This window comes from Podarcis gaigeae (genome assembly GCF_964106915.1).
Source record: "Podarcis gaigeae genome assembly, chromosome: 5".
Taxonomy (NCBI): domain Eukaryota; kingdom Metazoa; phylum Chordata; class Lepidosauria; order Squamata; family Lacertidae; genus Podarcis; species Podarcis gaigeae.
The window spans coordinates 344970-360971 of NC_139681.1; the positions used below are offsets into that span (position 1 = coordinate 344970).

At 42.2% G+C, this 16002-nt stretch overlaps 1 protein-coding gene across 8 annotated transcripts in view; it reads right to left on the minus strand.

Moving 5' to 3' along the window:
• Positions 1 to 16002, minus strand: part of FAR2 (fatty acyl-CoA reductase 2) — a 123941-nt gene that overhangs the window by 12829 nt on the left and 95110 nt on the right. For all 8 annotated transcript variants that reach the window (XM_083738816.1, XM_083738815.1, XM_083738819.1 and 5 more), the window contains exons 3-7: positions 7294 to 7469; positions 6023 to 6202; positions 3282 to 3459; positions 2060 to 2104; positions 400 to 518 (exon numbers count right to left, since the gene is read on the minus strand). In XM_083738816.1, the coding sequence (XP_083594942.1) occupies positions 400 to 518; positions 2060 to 2104; positions 3282 to 3459; positions 6023 to 6202; positions 7294 to 7469 (698 nt within the window). The remainder of the gene's footprint in view (positions 1 to 399; positions 519 to 2059; positions 2105 to 3281; positions 3460 to 6022; positions 6203 to 7293; positions 7470 to 16002) is intronic.

The following is a 16002-nucleotide window of genomic DNA, read 5'->3' on the forward strand; positions in this document are numbered from 1 at the left end:
ACATTAATAAACCTCAAAGGATATTCAGAAGACACAAAAGTTTAAATATAGCCCTTGGCCACCCTTTTATCTTGATCTTCACCTCCCACCTGGGAGAGCTTCCTCTTCCTCCGTTTCACACCCTGAGAAAACCTCTTTCATACAGGCCCCTTCCTTTTCTCTCTGTCAGCTCTCTGTACAGGTCTTCATCTTTCAAAATATAATTGTTTAGATGTTAAGACATATACATCTAGTTAGTACTAATCGAGAGCCATCCAAAATCAAAGATCATCAAAGAGATCATATAAAAGATCAAATCCAAAAAAGAAAAAGAAAAACAAGAAAGAAGAGATAAAGAAAGAAGGGGAATCTCAGTAACCTATTTGCCCATGTACGTCCATCACAAAACACCAGTCCTACCTCTGAACTGCAGTATACCATCCAGCAGCAAGGATCAAATTGATGGCAATATCAACAGGAATGATATCTGCAACTGCATCTTTGTTGCATTTTACAATCCGTGCAATCCCCTTTCCAGTCTGTGGGATGGAGAAGGGGCTAGTTAGCAAATTTTGTGGTATAATTTCATTGCCCAGAGATAATGCACCTGAAATTGGATCGAGATTTCAGTAAAATGGAGAACTACCGTATTTTTCGCTCTATAACACGCACTTGACCATAACACGCACATCGTTTTTAGAGGAGGAAAACAAGGGAAAAAACATTCTGAATGAAACAGTGGATGTATCATTTTTGTGCTTCATGCTGTGGCCACAGACATGTGATCTGATGGTGAATTTGGGGTGACCCAATGCAGAAATCCTGAGAATCCCTGTGCATCCATGGTTTGTAACCACGTTTTTGCACCATTGCAGCCCCAGGCAACAGTGGGTGTGTGATTTTTGGGGGGGCAGGCTGTAGCCATGGACATGCTATGTGATCTTATGGTGAATTTGGGGTGACCCAATGCAAAGATCCTGAGGATCCATGTGGATCCATGCTTTTTAACCACATTTTAAGTGGGGAGGGAAGGAAAAACACAGAACGGACAAGGAGCACGAGAGGGGTGTGCAGAGAAGCAGCTGGCTAAGAATGCAGGAGAGGGGTATAACTGGGAGGGAGGAAAGGAAGGCAAAAGTTTTCCCTCGCCTACCCACCCAAGCCAGCCAGCTCGCACGCTCTCTCTCTCTCTCTCCCTCCTGCAAGTTTTCCCCTCTGCTTGTCTGGAGGGGAGAGGCTTTCCCTGCTCTTTGTTCCGTTTGAGCAAACACAGCAAGGAAACAGAGGTCGGTGGGCAGTAAGACCCTGAGGCAGAATGCAGGAAAGCAGCCACTTCCTCTTTTCAGCTTTCCCTTCTAGGAGACGCGCGATTTTTGCCTGCTTTTTTTTTTGCCTCCCCTCGCACCATTTGGCTCCAGGGACCACACATTCGCTCTATAACACGCACAGACATTTCCCCTTCCTTTTTAGAAGAAAAAATCTGCGTGTTATAGAAGGAAAAATACGGTACTTTCATCACATGAAAGGTGATAGTTATGGGCAAATTATCTTTGCCAAAATCATTCTGATTTTGTTTTGGTTTTCCAAATCATCCATGAGTACATGCAAAGGAACTGTGCACCCACACAGTGGGCGCATATTCTTGAGGAAAGCAAAAAAGACCCACATGAAGTATGGCCACCCTCTCCTCATTCTCGCCACTGCTTTCCCAAGCAGCAAAAACCAACCAATCAACCAATTTAAAGGGGGTGGGGAATAACTGGCAACAGGCAAGGCTTGCTTTCTGGCCTGTCTTCAACTGAAAATAAGAGAGGCTACAAAGATCTCCCCTGTATATAAATTTTACTACTACTACTTAGTAGTGAATTTTACTACTATTACTAATAGTGATTTGCACCAATAGTTGCTGCTTCATTGTTTGTTCAAAGTATGCAACAAACTCCACCTGCAAGGAGTTTGTTTCTTCTGTTTCTTAAGGACATTAAGTACTAATTATTAAGTACTACATATGAGGTTGCATATTACTGAGGCCCTGGTCCAGCATCTCAGGAACCTAAGAATTCTACTAGGTGACACATACCGCAATCAAGAAAATGCATGGTCCATTGAACTGATCAATCCACCCCTGAAAAGAAAAAAAATAAGGGAAAGCAATTATGGAGAGGGAAATTTTGAGTTTCTATTATGGGGGGGGGGGGAGAGAGTTGAGATTATGCATAGCACATTTCCCATATTCCAATCTGTGAATCTGAAGCCTAGTGCACATTTTTTCTGCCTGAGATTGATGGTTTTTATTGATGTGAGTCAGCAAACAAAAGTGGGTTAAAAATATGGTAAAAAAATAAACATGGTCATAGACCACTTTTTTAAGAGTGTTGAAAATGGTTTTGGAGAGGTTTTGCGTTCTGTGACATTCACATATTTTGTCTAAGCAAGCTACTGGTCAAATAGATTTTGTAGATTTTAGAAATACAAAAATATTCCAAATTCATTTACCAGAGGCAAAAGTGGAATGAGTGGACACATCCCTCTTTCAAATTGTCTCCAAATTCATTCTCTCTCTCTCTCTCTCTCTCTCTCTCTCTCTCTCTATCTAAAAAAAAAGGATGGTTGTGGCAATGCTGGGATAAGGTGACTACGTGACTTAGGCACTCATCAATCCACCACCTAAATCCAATTCACTAAAAAAAACAAACTAGTTTTTTTGGTTTTTTAGAAGAAAAGGTGCTGGTACGTGAAGTGCCACACTTTTAACCTTTGGAGGACAAAAGGTGTTGGTACCTTTGAGCACCCCAGAAAAAGCACTGCGAAAAGCCATCCTCATCTGCTTATGTTAGCAATCACCACTTGCCCAAAAGATTCTGCCCAAAGCAGTTCACCACATTCTAAGTAAACAGCAGTAATACAAAAAGCATGATAGGAATAAGTACAAATAAGCATAGTGTTAGGGAATAACCTCAAGACGTAAATCACAGTATTAGTTGTAGGTGCTTTATTAACGAGTAATGAAAAATTGCTATTTATTCACCGCAGGATGCATTCATCCCCACACAAAATTGGGAATGAATGTCCCTAAAGGGGTATGGAAAAGAAATCCATGGTCCAGGATTCATACGGTTCTCCTTCTTTCCTCCCCTCGTTGCCAAGAAGCAAGACAGTCCAAGGAATGGATGCCGTTGAGATTTTTAGCAAATGTATTTGTAGCAACAATTTCCAGAGAGACAAAATGCTGGGAGCAAAGCAACAGCTGCAGTGGGAATTTTCAGAGTACTCAACAGAAATGGAAGAGCAGTCATGCTTACGGGGAAAGGTTCTTGCCAGCTGCAGCACACGATGGATGGTCGAATGATGGCAGTATTTAGATTACCTTTCTCTTGCTGAATTACATACTCTGTCAAGGATTTGGTGAATGTGTAGGTGTTGGGCCAATCCCCAATCAGTTTGGGTGTGATCTCTTGAATGAGGGACTCATCCATCCCCCTAACAAGATAATAAAAAACAACAACAATCCATTGAAATATAGCCATGAAAAGAAACAATGCAAAGGAGGAAAAGGGGAATTAGATTTGTAGAACAGCCATCAATATAAGATGGACAAGATTTCAGCACTACCCATTGCAAGTTAAGATATTACTTTTATTATTACTATTATTATTCTTACTATTATTCATTAAATTTGTATACCACCCTTCATCCGTAGATCTCAGGGCTAAAATAAAAAATAAAAATACAAAATGCATGATAAAAATAAAAATAAGAACAAGAACAAAACAAGCCCATAATCCCCCCCTCCCACAAACACATTTAAAGGAACACAGGAAGAAGGCAGGAGTAGGAGTCTTTTCCTGCTGCATGACTCCCCCCCCCCCACCTACTAGAAAAGGAATTGTAGATTTGGAAGAAACCTCAAGCATAGGAGCCAACTTAGGAGCCAACTCTTAGGGGCCATGAGGTCTTCACCCCCAATAAAACATTAGAGGGGGCACCCCCCCAGTTGATGACCATTGCCATTCAAATTATTATTATTATTATTATTATTATTATTATTATTATTATTAATGGGTTGGGTTTCAAATGGTGTGCATGCATCTTGTGATTATGTGGCGCGGGGCTTACCTGTGGCCCCCAATTCAAGCTGGCACCCCTGACCTCAAGGGTCATCCAGTCCAGCCTCCTAAACTGCAAGGATCTTAAATGTAACATCCAAGACAAATGGCTGTCCAACCTCTGCTTCAAAACCTCCAAGGAAGGAGATTCTACCACTTCTCGTAGAAGTCAAACAGCTCTTACTGTCAGAAAGTTATTCCTGATGTTTAGTCAGAACCTCCTTTCTTGTAACTTGAATCCATCCAAGATGGAAACCCTTTTGTTCGGTCTGGGAGATTATAAGTGATGACATGGGAAGGTAGAGAGAGGAATTTGTGGTGGGGGAAGCAGAGTGAAGGTTGCAAGTAACAAGAGGGGAAAAGATGGGTCTAGTCTTACAAAACTTACAAAACCAGCATTTAGTAGGGGAATGGATGGGCCATATTTTTAAAAGCCTATTCAAAGCTCTGCTGCTTAAATTTTAAATCTTTTTTATTTAAAGGCCAAACTGCTAAATGATGAAACAACACAAGTTTTTACCAGGTATCCCACAGGGGAGGCACAGGAAGAATGTAGTTGGTCAAGGGAGCCATGGACTCAAAAAGGTTGAAAACCTCTGGTACAGAAAAAAGAATTTGAAAAAGATACAGCCCTGTGTAGCAGCTACTGAAATTTCTTCTTCTATGCAATATTAAAAGTACAGAGTCTTTTTCCTTCTTGTATCTGGCCACCTTACCTACTAAATCCAATCTCCCTCTTCCCTGCTTAGCGCTCCCCCCACCCCAGCCACAGAAAGGAAACAAATAAATCTTTCCACATCACTTTTTATACCAAGCCAGGAAAATCAAATGGCACAGGGAGGGACAGGGCCTCTAAAAAGGTAACAACCCTAGTTATTACTTGAACTTATATTACTGACAGTCTACAACCAAGAAAGCTAGATGGCTTGGATGCAAACATTTTTCTCTAGTTCCTTTTAATATGGAATTCAGCATTAACTCCTGATGTGGATACAATTTTATTTAAAGGCAGCCATGTTTCCCTTTGCTGGCTTCCTTGTTAATGAAGTGCGACAATTAATCTCTGCAAATCAGAAGTCACAACATCTGAGGGCCTCAGAGCAGCCAGGGTAACAAGTAATCTGCCATATCCAAAGAGGTTTTTCTTAATCTAATGCTCAGGACAATCAGCTTTAAAGGGTATGCTGAGGCAAAAGAGCAGCACAGGACATAAAGGTAGCCTGGCATACCCTGGCAAAGCAGGCAGAATGTCTCCAAGCAGAATGGCAGGCAATGCAGAAGTTCACATTCACACCAGAAAGCTGCTTCTTGGTGTTACACTTAAAATACTTTTTGCACCAGAACTGCAAATGCTCGTAAAGATGGATTCCCAACCCCATACTTGATGAATACAGTGATAGGGGAGCTTCGGAGGAGAGATGTGGTGTGGGCAGCAGAGCTCCTTAACTCACCTCTCTTCCTGGCCATTCCCCCTGGCCTCCTGCTGAGCCTCTTGCCTGTCTTGAAGCTAAATGGGGAAATAGACTGAAGGAGTTGTGGGGGGAAGTGCTGGGGGGGGGGGAGGGCAAAGAACTCGCCATGCTGCCCACAAATGTTTCCTGTTTCCCTGTGACCAGATTGGAAACAGATGAGGCCTGATCCAGCAGGCCTCTCCTTATGTTCATAGTTTCCTCATCTCTACATTTACATTCTTTGGCAAATATCAGCTTGGAAAGTGATCAAGGTAGCTGGTGATTTGCACATTGGTTATCTTTTTGGGAAAGCTTTCCCACTTAATCACGGAGGGAGGGAGGTGATGAAGATGGGAAAAGCCTGCACAACTGGTAGGTGGGATAGCACCACAACAGAGTGGCTAACCCTAACCCTAAGGAAGAAGCACTTAGTGTTCCAAAATCATGTTTACATCAGCAGGAGAGAAGTTTATTTCCATCACTTACTCTACAAGATCAAAAAGTTTCTGGGGATCCATAGGAGGAGGATAAATGACTTCATCTATGTAACTCCGATTACAGTATGCATAGGCAGTTGAAAGGTGGATGAAGGCCTCGAGGTTCTGTATCTGGTGGGCCAACTTCAGGAGCTGCTTTGTTCCCATGACGTTTAACAGAAGGGCTTGCCTGGTTAAGAAAGCATTAAAGAAGCATTAAGAAGTCCTGTTGGCATGACCATCTAAGTAAGCATTAATAGAGCTACTTCAGATGTTTAAGGGGAACATGAAGAAAAGTAAGCAATGCAGCCTGCACTTCCTTCCATGTTTCTGGATCTTGGGTGAGATCTGGAAGCCACTGGTGTTGCTCCTTTTCTTGTAACTTAGGATGTACCTATATCTCTGTGGTATTCTACAACCTTGTCTGCAGAACACCCTGGGTTCATCCATGCCACCTTATCGTAGGATCTCAGCTATCAGAGCAGGGTGGGACCTCTTTTGAGCTAGAGAGGAGATGCTGCAAATCAAACATTGGGCAACATGGTCTTACATAAAAGGTTGTCTGCTCAAGACTCCCCCAAAGAAACACTGCTTTGGGTTAGGTGCAAAGTTGGAATTGTCTTTGTACCTCATGATCTAAAGTACTGTGATATTAGTTCATTGAGAATGCTTAGTGAAAAATTTGGATGAAAAGCTAACAGAATGAAAACATGTACTTTCCCTTTCCTTCTCAATGGAAAACTGTTCAGATATTTTTAAAAAAACCTCTGTAGACTACTGACTATAAGTGTATGTTTATAACTGAGCAGGAATTCCTTATGTTGTTATTTGTAATGTGTGGCTATTTTTATTTATTGCAACTCATTGTTCCCGGAAGGAAGGAAGGAAGGAAGGGGTGATTTTCTTGATACAGAAGATCAGGAGTGTTTGCCATGACCAAGCACTGTCCACCCTTTAAAGTTCAGTGTCTGAGTGCAGAACTCCCAAACTGATGTTTGCTCTGATTCAGTTTTAAAGAACGGGTTTTCAAAGGGAAAGCTTGGGACAAAAAAGAGAGAAGAAACTCAGACTTGGAGTTTTAAAGCACAACAAAAGGTAAGTGTGGATAATCCCTAAGTGAATGTATGTACTCTTGTAACTCTTTTCAAAGTGAAATTCACCATAGTACTGAAGTCACACTTACTAGGAAAGTGTCCCATTGAGCTCAGTAGTTTTACTTCTAAGTAAACCTGATTAGGACTGTGGGGTAAGAAACACAAAGGAAAAGCAAGCATAACATACCTCAGTGGCTCATCAAAGCGAATTGTTGCAGCACAATGGAAGACAATGTTAACTTCGGAGAGGAGCTCCTGAGCATCCTCAGGAGCAATGGCCAGATTTGGCTGGGTAAGTTCAGCATTGATTGGTTTAATCTTCTCATAGAAGTTTGGCCACACTTTTTTGACTCTGTCAAACACCTAAACACAAACACAAAACACAGATAAGTGAGGAGGACAGGGAACCAGGCAGACGGCCTTCTTGGTAGTGGTGCCCACCCTGTGGAACGCCCTCCATCAGATGTCAAGGGAATAAACAACTATCTGACTTTTAGAAGGCAGCCCTGTTTAGGGAAATTTTTAATGTTTGATGTTTTATTACGCTTTTATATTTGTTGGAAGCTGCCCAGAGTGGCTGGGGCCAACCAGTAAGATGGGTGGGGTACAAATAATAAAATTATTTTATTGTAAACAATGAGGCTTAGACAAATGCTTTCATCCACAAAAATGTTACATATAAAACCATTCTTTTCTGAGCCTGCTAAAAACATTTTTCTTCAGACAAGTCTACCCAGATGCTTAGGAAGTTGAGGGAATACCATCAAGAGGTGTATAAATTTTATGAAATAAATAAAAAGAACACGAGAAGACAACAGATAAATTCAACTCAAATCACATAATGATTCCACATTTCAGTGGAATTTCAGAGGCATTATAGGGAATTAAAGATGGTGGGTAGGTGCGAATGGAGCATTTTCCAGATTGCATCACCCTCTGTGTTGCAGTGCTTAGTGTGTTAGACTAAGGCCTGGGAGAGACCAGTATTCAAATCCCTCACTTGACCATGAAACTCACCAGGTGACTCTAGGCCAGTCTGTCTCTCAACCTAGCTGACCTCACAGTGTTGTTGTTAGGATAAAATGGGGGGGGGGGGGGACCAAGAACCTTTTAGGTCCTTGGAGAAAAAGGGAGGATATAATTGCAATAAGAACAACAATGCATCTGCTCTGCTTACATGACAGGTTTCCCGAATACAAAATTGCTGACTATTCCTAATGATAGGGATATGTGTATTCTGAGACCAAAAATAGAAAATAAAAATTGGCACCCAGCCAATTCAAATTCTGCACCAACATGCATATGCCATTTTGCATACGGTAATTTATTCTAGTTTTACCAGTCTGGGGGCAGAGGGACACACTAAAAGCACCCACCAGAAATATTACTCAGTCACATCTCTGTCTACAGACATTTCAGTAAATATTCAAAGAAGGTAGAGATTCTCAGGATAAATTCTGTCCACCACTGCAGGCAACAACGGTGGGTGGCCTATGGGTACTTCCAGGTAGGAGCTCAATATTGAAAATGGATTGTTCTCAACAAGTTTTTTTTTAAAAAAAAAAACTTACCGGATTTTTAAAATAATAATAATAATACTGGTCATTAAATGGTGCTTGTGTGTAGAAAATGGGCTGGCATTTTTATGACAAAATCATGTAGAGGCTGCAAAAAATAACGCCCATCCACAATAACGCCCATCTTGAAACACTTTATACATGAAAAATCAGCTTCACCACTGTATTCAAGCTTCAGGCAGTTATGCAAACTCAGCTTTACCCTATGCCTCTTTGCTATCTCATTTCTTTTGCCCTTTCTTTTCCACTTAAGCAAACATAGCAGAAATTTATTATGCCTACTTAGAATAATTAATTGCTGCTTCTGAATAACTGAGCTACAAACAGGTTTTGATTAGATTTAGTGTTAGGGTGTGCTTGTTCAAAAAGGTAGAGATGCCACTTTCAGTAAACAAAAAGCTGATTATTCCTAAAGCATAAAGAACAGCAGTAAGTAGCATGAGGCACTGACACAGTTTCAGTGTTGTCTGGGGTCAGCAGCATAAGTTATCCTGTTCAAGCAGGTACTTAGGCTCTGCTTTTAAATAAATATTTATTTATTTATTTATTTATTTATTTATTTTACCGCCCTATACCTGCAGGTCTCAGGGTGGTTCACAGAATAACATCAGAATATAAAACCACAAAATATATAATCAAAATAAAAACAACAACAACCCAATAACCCCCCCCCACACATTTTCAGCCATTTTCCTTATTGGATGCCAGTACTATGACTTAATCACACAGTTCTGAATTAGAAATGTACACCATTTGCTTTTTAAGCAGAGCTGAATATCTGTTTTAAGCACATATTTAAAGCTCTGGACCTAGTAAAACTTCCTGTGCAAGAAAAGGGGTGGGGGAGTTTGTCAGTCCTAGAATCAGATTCAGTAGAACAGATAAGGATCAAAAGGACATATTTTTTCACTACTCTGCCCTCCCCACCTACCAATCAGATCACAGGTCACAGCACTGCCAAAAGAAAAACATGAATCTGCCTCACAGATCCTTAGGGATTCTCTTTATTTTAACAAGGGATCCCTTCAAAATCATCATCAAATCATGTCACCTCTGCAACCACAGTGAATTGATGGAGGATTTGTTTTGTAGAGAGAGAGAGGTTTGGAAGAAAGATTCTTTATCTCTCATAGCAGAGTTAAACGCAATGGTAATTGCTTCAAGCACACTAAGATTTTACATCTGCTCTCATCCACCTTTAAACAAATGTTCCCCATGAAAATACTTGAGCTAGAATAAATCACAGACACTTGGCTTTGCAAACAGGTGAATATTTTACTCACACAGAGGTTACCGCAAACAAGTCTCAATCCACTGGCCATAAAGCAAAGAAAAATGGTTTCAAACTACTTAAAAAGAAAAGGACTTGCTTTCCTTACAAAAAAGGATAGTGCAACCTTGGTTAGCAAAGTTGCAGCCTGTAAAAATCTCCCTTTTTGAGAGATTCAGCTCACTTGTTTTTTTCATGCAGTTGGGAGCTACAGTCACATGGCTTCTTGTTTATTCGGGAAAGCAGGAAGAGAAAGAAAAAGAAAATGGGAAGGAGGAAAAAATAGGGAGCCTACTAAGCTCCACCCTCACTGGGACCCTCAAGTTAACCATTTCATGCATGCAAATGTGAGTCACTAACTGTATGTATATTACAACAATTTCCCTTCTCTGACAAGTGCATGCATACATGCAAAGAACTTACAAAAATACAGCATGTCAAGAACCCCCTGAGAGTCCCATCTTGACCTGAAGGTTCTTGAAGCTGTCTCTAGGTAGAGGTATGGTCAGTATGTCAGCTGTAAGTTGGGACAATAACTGATTCCATAGCTCTGTTCTGGACAAGTTCACAAATGTATCTCACCCCAATGTGTCTGTATAAAAATCATAAAGGTCCATGTCTTGAATCAACTTTTCTGTGCCATGATGATGTTCCAAGTGATCTGTGATTTTTACTGTGTAGTGTATAGACATCAAAAGAAGCTTTTATTTGATATATCTCTCTCTCTCTCACACACACACGAAAATCCTATGGGAAAAATCCATGTAAATTCATGATTATCTGCTTTTATTTATGAGATCCAACTTTTACCTTCATTTTGCATGCCTAAGGGATTTTTATCAAAATTCTCTTTGAGTATGAATTTAAAAACCCTTAAAAATAAATAAATCTGCAGGCATCTATAAGAAAACATTCTACAAGAATAAATTATAGTGGCACACCAGGTGATATACAAATAATAAGATGAAAACATACTGTATTAAATAGCTTCTAGTTGCTGATCTGGAAATTTCATTCAGGTAATGATCATTCAGGTATGAAGAAAGAAAGAGAGACTAACTATTTTGAAGCAGTGTTAAATTTCATTATGAAAAGATGCAACTTACAAAACATTGTAGATAGGGTCCAAAGAACTCAACAGCATAATGGCCACAGCAGGAGTTTGCTTGCAAATAAATGTTTCCAGAACAATTATTAACTCAGTTAAAGGCAATTGAGTTAAGGCAGAAATGCATCAAGAATAATCTGCTCAAATATTTTTTCTCTCTAATTACTGCTGCTTCTTAAACTTATCTTTCAAGGAAAGGGGCAAAGACATAAGGAAATATTACACATATGGCCTAGAGGCCTCATCAGTGCTGTTTGGCAATTCTGCAGAACCTTTGCACTTGACCGGAGGGTCTTCTGAAGTTGTCCACAGTGCATGTCACTCTAAACCTACTGGAAATCCCTGAAGTCAGTCTTTGCATGTTTCTCTGGCCCTTGTCTGCTTTCTTTTGCTATGTAAACTCCCTGAAATGACCTCTTGCAGAAGTTATCTTAGGAAAGCACTACAGCCCAATGGCCTATCCAGGCTTTTGCAGAACTGTAAACTTAAAGAACAGTGGGGCTGGATAGAGCAGCTGGGACTCTGTTTTGGCTGCTTCTTGAACTGCTGAGCTGAGAGCCCAGAAAAAGAGTGTTGACCAATGTACTAAGAGGTCTTGATTTCCAGGGAGAGAGATATTTTGGCAGGCAGCATTTTCTCACATCCCTAGAGAGCTAATTAATTTTATTTGCAGAAATGTCCATACCACCAACATTAAGAACAAATATGGTGGCCAGCAGCAGAAGATCAACAATAAAGTTGCATTAATGAAATCACAGAGGAAACCTCTCTGTTGTAGAGCAGGACCAGAGGGCTTGCATCTGATGGTGGGTCTCAAAAATAGATTAGGAAGCTGTTGGCATGCTGCCCACCCTGCGGCACAGCATCTTCTCTGACTGAGGTCGTTTCAAGCTTGGTGTTGGAGGAACCCTACATGATTATGCTGTGTGACTCCAACATCCATGCCAAGGCTGTTCTTGAACTAGCTCAGGATTTCATGGCCTCCATGGTCACCACGGGACTGTCTCAGGCTGTTACCAGCCTGACACACAGAGCAGGAGGTATTTTTGGTTTTTGCTCCCAGTGGAGTGAGTAGTCTGTAACCAAAAGGCTGGCTAGCTGCAGCATCCCACTGTCATGGTCACACCAGTTTCTGGTTAAGTCTGGGCTTATGCCAGCTATGCCCCTTGGCACAGGTGGGTGACTCACTAAGATAGTCCATCCCCAGAGACTGGTGGATCCTGATGGAGACTTTCCAGAAGAGAAAAGGCAAGGCTGTTGTCTTGTTGGGGAATGGATGAGGGCTGTTGACATTATCGCTCTTTAGTTCCCCCTCCGGTGCTGCAGAGCCCATAAAGCTCCCTGGTATTTTAGTGAGCTGTGGGTAATGAAGAATCTTGGAGTACTGGGGGTTTTGATCCCACTCTGAAACTGACCGAGCACGAAGCAGATGATACCATGCAGCAACAAAAGCAGTGAAGAAGTTCTAATATACTGCTTCTCAAGCATCCAGCAGAGATTTTCTGGACTTTCTTGGTCTCCCCAGAGCTCTGAAGGCCTCCTGTGACCATCTGGCCCACCATTTTGAGGACAAAGCCGCTCGGCTCTGTGGTGATTTAGATACTGCCATTACTGTTGCAGTCTGGTTGACTCTACTCAGCAGTTTTATGCAGATGTTAAACAGCATGGGTGATAAGATCAAGTAAGTGAGTATAAAATCCCAAGTTTGTTATAGTAATGGGTGCATATTAGAGCACTTTGCTGCTCTAAACCAAGAAAGCAGATTAGAGTTACAGGTGGCGACCATTTTAGGTGCATTCAGTAGATGTGCAATCACTAACACACAAGTCCTTTTGGACCCAGAAGGCAGAATGGGGATGGGGCAGAACAGGGAGGGGGTGTGTGCTTACAGTATATGCACTCCAACACATATGGGGGGCAGGAAAGTAACCACCATGTGAAATGGCTGTGACCTTTACTTAGCACAGATTTAGTTATGTCTTAACTGTTTCAGATCCCGAGTAGGTACTCTTTGTAAGTTGAATGCAGGTCTAAGAGACTATGAATATTCTTCCATGTTTTACATGTTTTAAATACAGTATTGATGTGCCTCTGAATATCAGCTGCTAGAGAGCAGAAGCAGGGAGAGTGCTGTTGTGCTTTTAAAAAAGGTAAAGGACCCCTGACAGTTAAGTCCAGTCATGAATGACTCTGGGGTTGCGGCACTCATCTTGCTTTACTGGCCGAGGGAACCAACGTTTGTCCACAGACAGTCATGTGGTCAGCATGACTAAGCCGCTTCTGGCGAAACCAGAGCAGCGCACGGAAACACTGTTTACCTTCCCGCCGGAGCGGTATGTATTTACCTACTTGCACTTGTGTGCTTTCGAACTGCTAAGTTGGCAGGAGCTGGGACTGAGCAATGGGAGCTCACCCCATCATGAGGATTCGAACCACGACCTTCCGATTGACAAGCCCTAGGCTCAGTGGTTTAGACCACAGCACCACTCTCACCCCGTTGTGCTTTTAAACATATCTAATTATGTTAGTTTATCACTGATGTGTCTGCTGCCCTGGGCTCCTTTTGGAGGAAGGCAGAGAGACAAATTTATACTGAGTTTTGAAAATATAAAATACACATAAAGATGCAAAATGACCATTTCACTTCAGTTCACATTCTTTGCTTGTTTGAATCACCCCCTTCATTTCCAACTTCTTAATTACCGTATTTTTCCCTCTATAACACGCAGATTTTTTCTCCTAAAAAGTAAGGGGAAATGTCTATGCGCGTTATGGAGCGAATGTGTGGTCCCTGGAGCCAACTGGCCTGAGTGCATCACACATTTTCTTCGAGGGTCGTCTTCGTTGCGGTCAGCAGAAGCCAGGGAAGTGCTTGCTAGGAGGTTTGGCCACTCTGTAGCCCGACTGCGTGTTTGCTAGTGTGTGTGCTTTGTGAGTGTGTGGTTGCCTGTGTGTTTGTTCGCTAGCGTGGGTGCTTAGAGGGAGTGAGAGAGTGACGGACTGCTGCATCTTCTCCTGCAATTTGCCTTTTAAAAAATTGGAAGCAGCGGGGCAGTAAAAACCACCTCCGAAGCCCCATTTTTCCCTTCTAAGGCTGCAGCTCGGCTTTGGGAGCCTTGTTCTTGAGGGATCTTTGAGGTTTTCCCTTTAGCTTTAACCCAGCCCCCTTATTTTACCAGTTTATCTTCATTCTCCGTCTGCTAAACTGATTGCAGGCAGTGAGAGAGAAAGCTGTTGCTTTCCTGCATTCTGCCTCAGGGTCTTACTGCCCACCCTCTTCTCTTTCGTTACGAGAGGAAAGCAGAGCGTCCTTCCTTCTAACTCCTCTCCGTGCTCCTGTGCTGCTGATGCTGCGTCTAGAGACTCGCAGGCAACATGCAGATTGGGGGGGGGGGAGAGAGAGAGAGAGAGAGAGAGAGAGAGAGAGAGAGAGAGAGAGCGCTGGCTGGCTGGCTTGGGGAACTTTTGCCTTTCTTTCCTCCCTCCGGTAAAACCCCTCTCCTGCATTCTTAGCCAGCTGCTTCTCCGCACACCCCTCTCAGTGCTCCTTGTCCCTTCTATGTTTTTCCTTCCCTCCCCACTTAAAATGTGGTTACAAAGCACGGATCCACATGGATCCTCAGGATCTTTGCATTGGGTCACCCCAAATTCAACATCAGATCACATAGCAATGATCTGATGCAAAAACAGGGCTGCAATGGTGCAAAAACGTGGTTACAAAGCATGGATCCTCAGGATCTTTGCATTGGGTCACCCCAAATTCAACATCAGATCACATAGCATGTCCATGGCTACAGCCTGCACCAAAAAAATCACGCACCCACTGTTGCCTGGGGCTGCAATGGTGCAAAAATGTGGTTACAAAGCACAGATCCACATGGATTCTCAGGATTTTTGCATTGAGCTACCCCAAACTCACCGTCAAATCACATGTCTGTGGCCACAGCATGAAGCACAAAAATGATACATCCACTGTTTCATTCAGAATTTTTTTTCTTGCTTTCCTCCTCTAAAAACTATGTGCGTGTTATGGTCAGGTGCGTGTTATCGAGCGAAAAATAAGGTATATTTGTGTCATTTACAAAAACGCTCCCATCCAGAAAGAAGCTTGTGAGGCTGACAGCTGAAAAGAAGATCCCTCATTCATAGATCTTCAGCTAACTCTCTAAACAACTGTGGTGCTAAATTTTCAGATACTGCTGCCTGCCATCCTCTTCCAATCCAGCCATGAACTGGTTACTCTGATAATCTTTCCCAGTGCTTTGCAACTATTATTCTCACAGCTGCAAGCATGAAAATTATTAACTCCTGATTTACCTGGTTGATTTCCCGGTAATGGCAAATAGGAGCTCTTTCAGTTGAAAGAGCCCCAGTGCAGTGAAGCAAGGGGAGACCGCAAGAATGACTGGGCATTCTGAGGACCTGGTGATCTGGTAGGTGCCTTTTGGTGACTCCCCCACTGCCCGGTAAGCTCGTAAGAGCCCCGAGAGTGAGTGGGGTCGGAGACGCGGCACATTGGAAACGACTGCTTCCATCACAGTGCGAAGCTCCGAGTCTGGCGATCGTGAGCGGTCAATTCCTTTTTTTAAAAAAGGGCTTAAAATTTGGAACTGTAAGTAAAGGATAAAGTTCAAATTTGACCAAGATTGGAAGAGAAAAGGGATTTAAAAACGGAGGTCGATCCCTTTTGTTGAATTAAAGTAGAGTCGGTAAATGAGGACCGAAGCCTCAAGAATAAAAAGACTTTTTGAAAGTTTGCAAGCTCAATATAATGCCCCCCTTCTGTAGGGGGAAGGGGAAAAAACTATTTTAAATTTTAAACCCTGCGAGACTGTGAATTACTGTAAAGAAGTTCCTTCATTCTGCAGCGGACCTCCTGGTAGGGAAAGGCTAGACTCCATTGTGACATCACAATGGAAGAGGAAACATTCGACTTTCGTT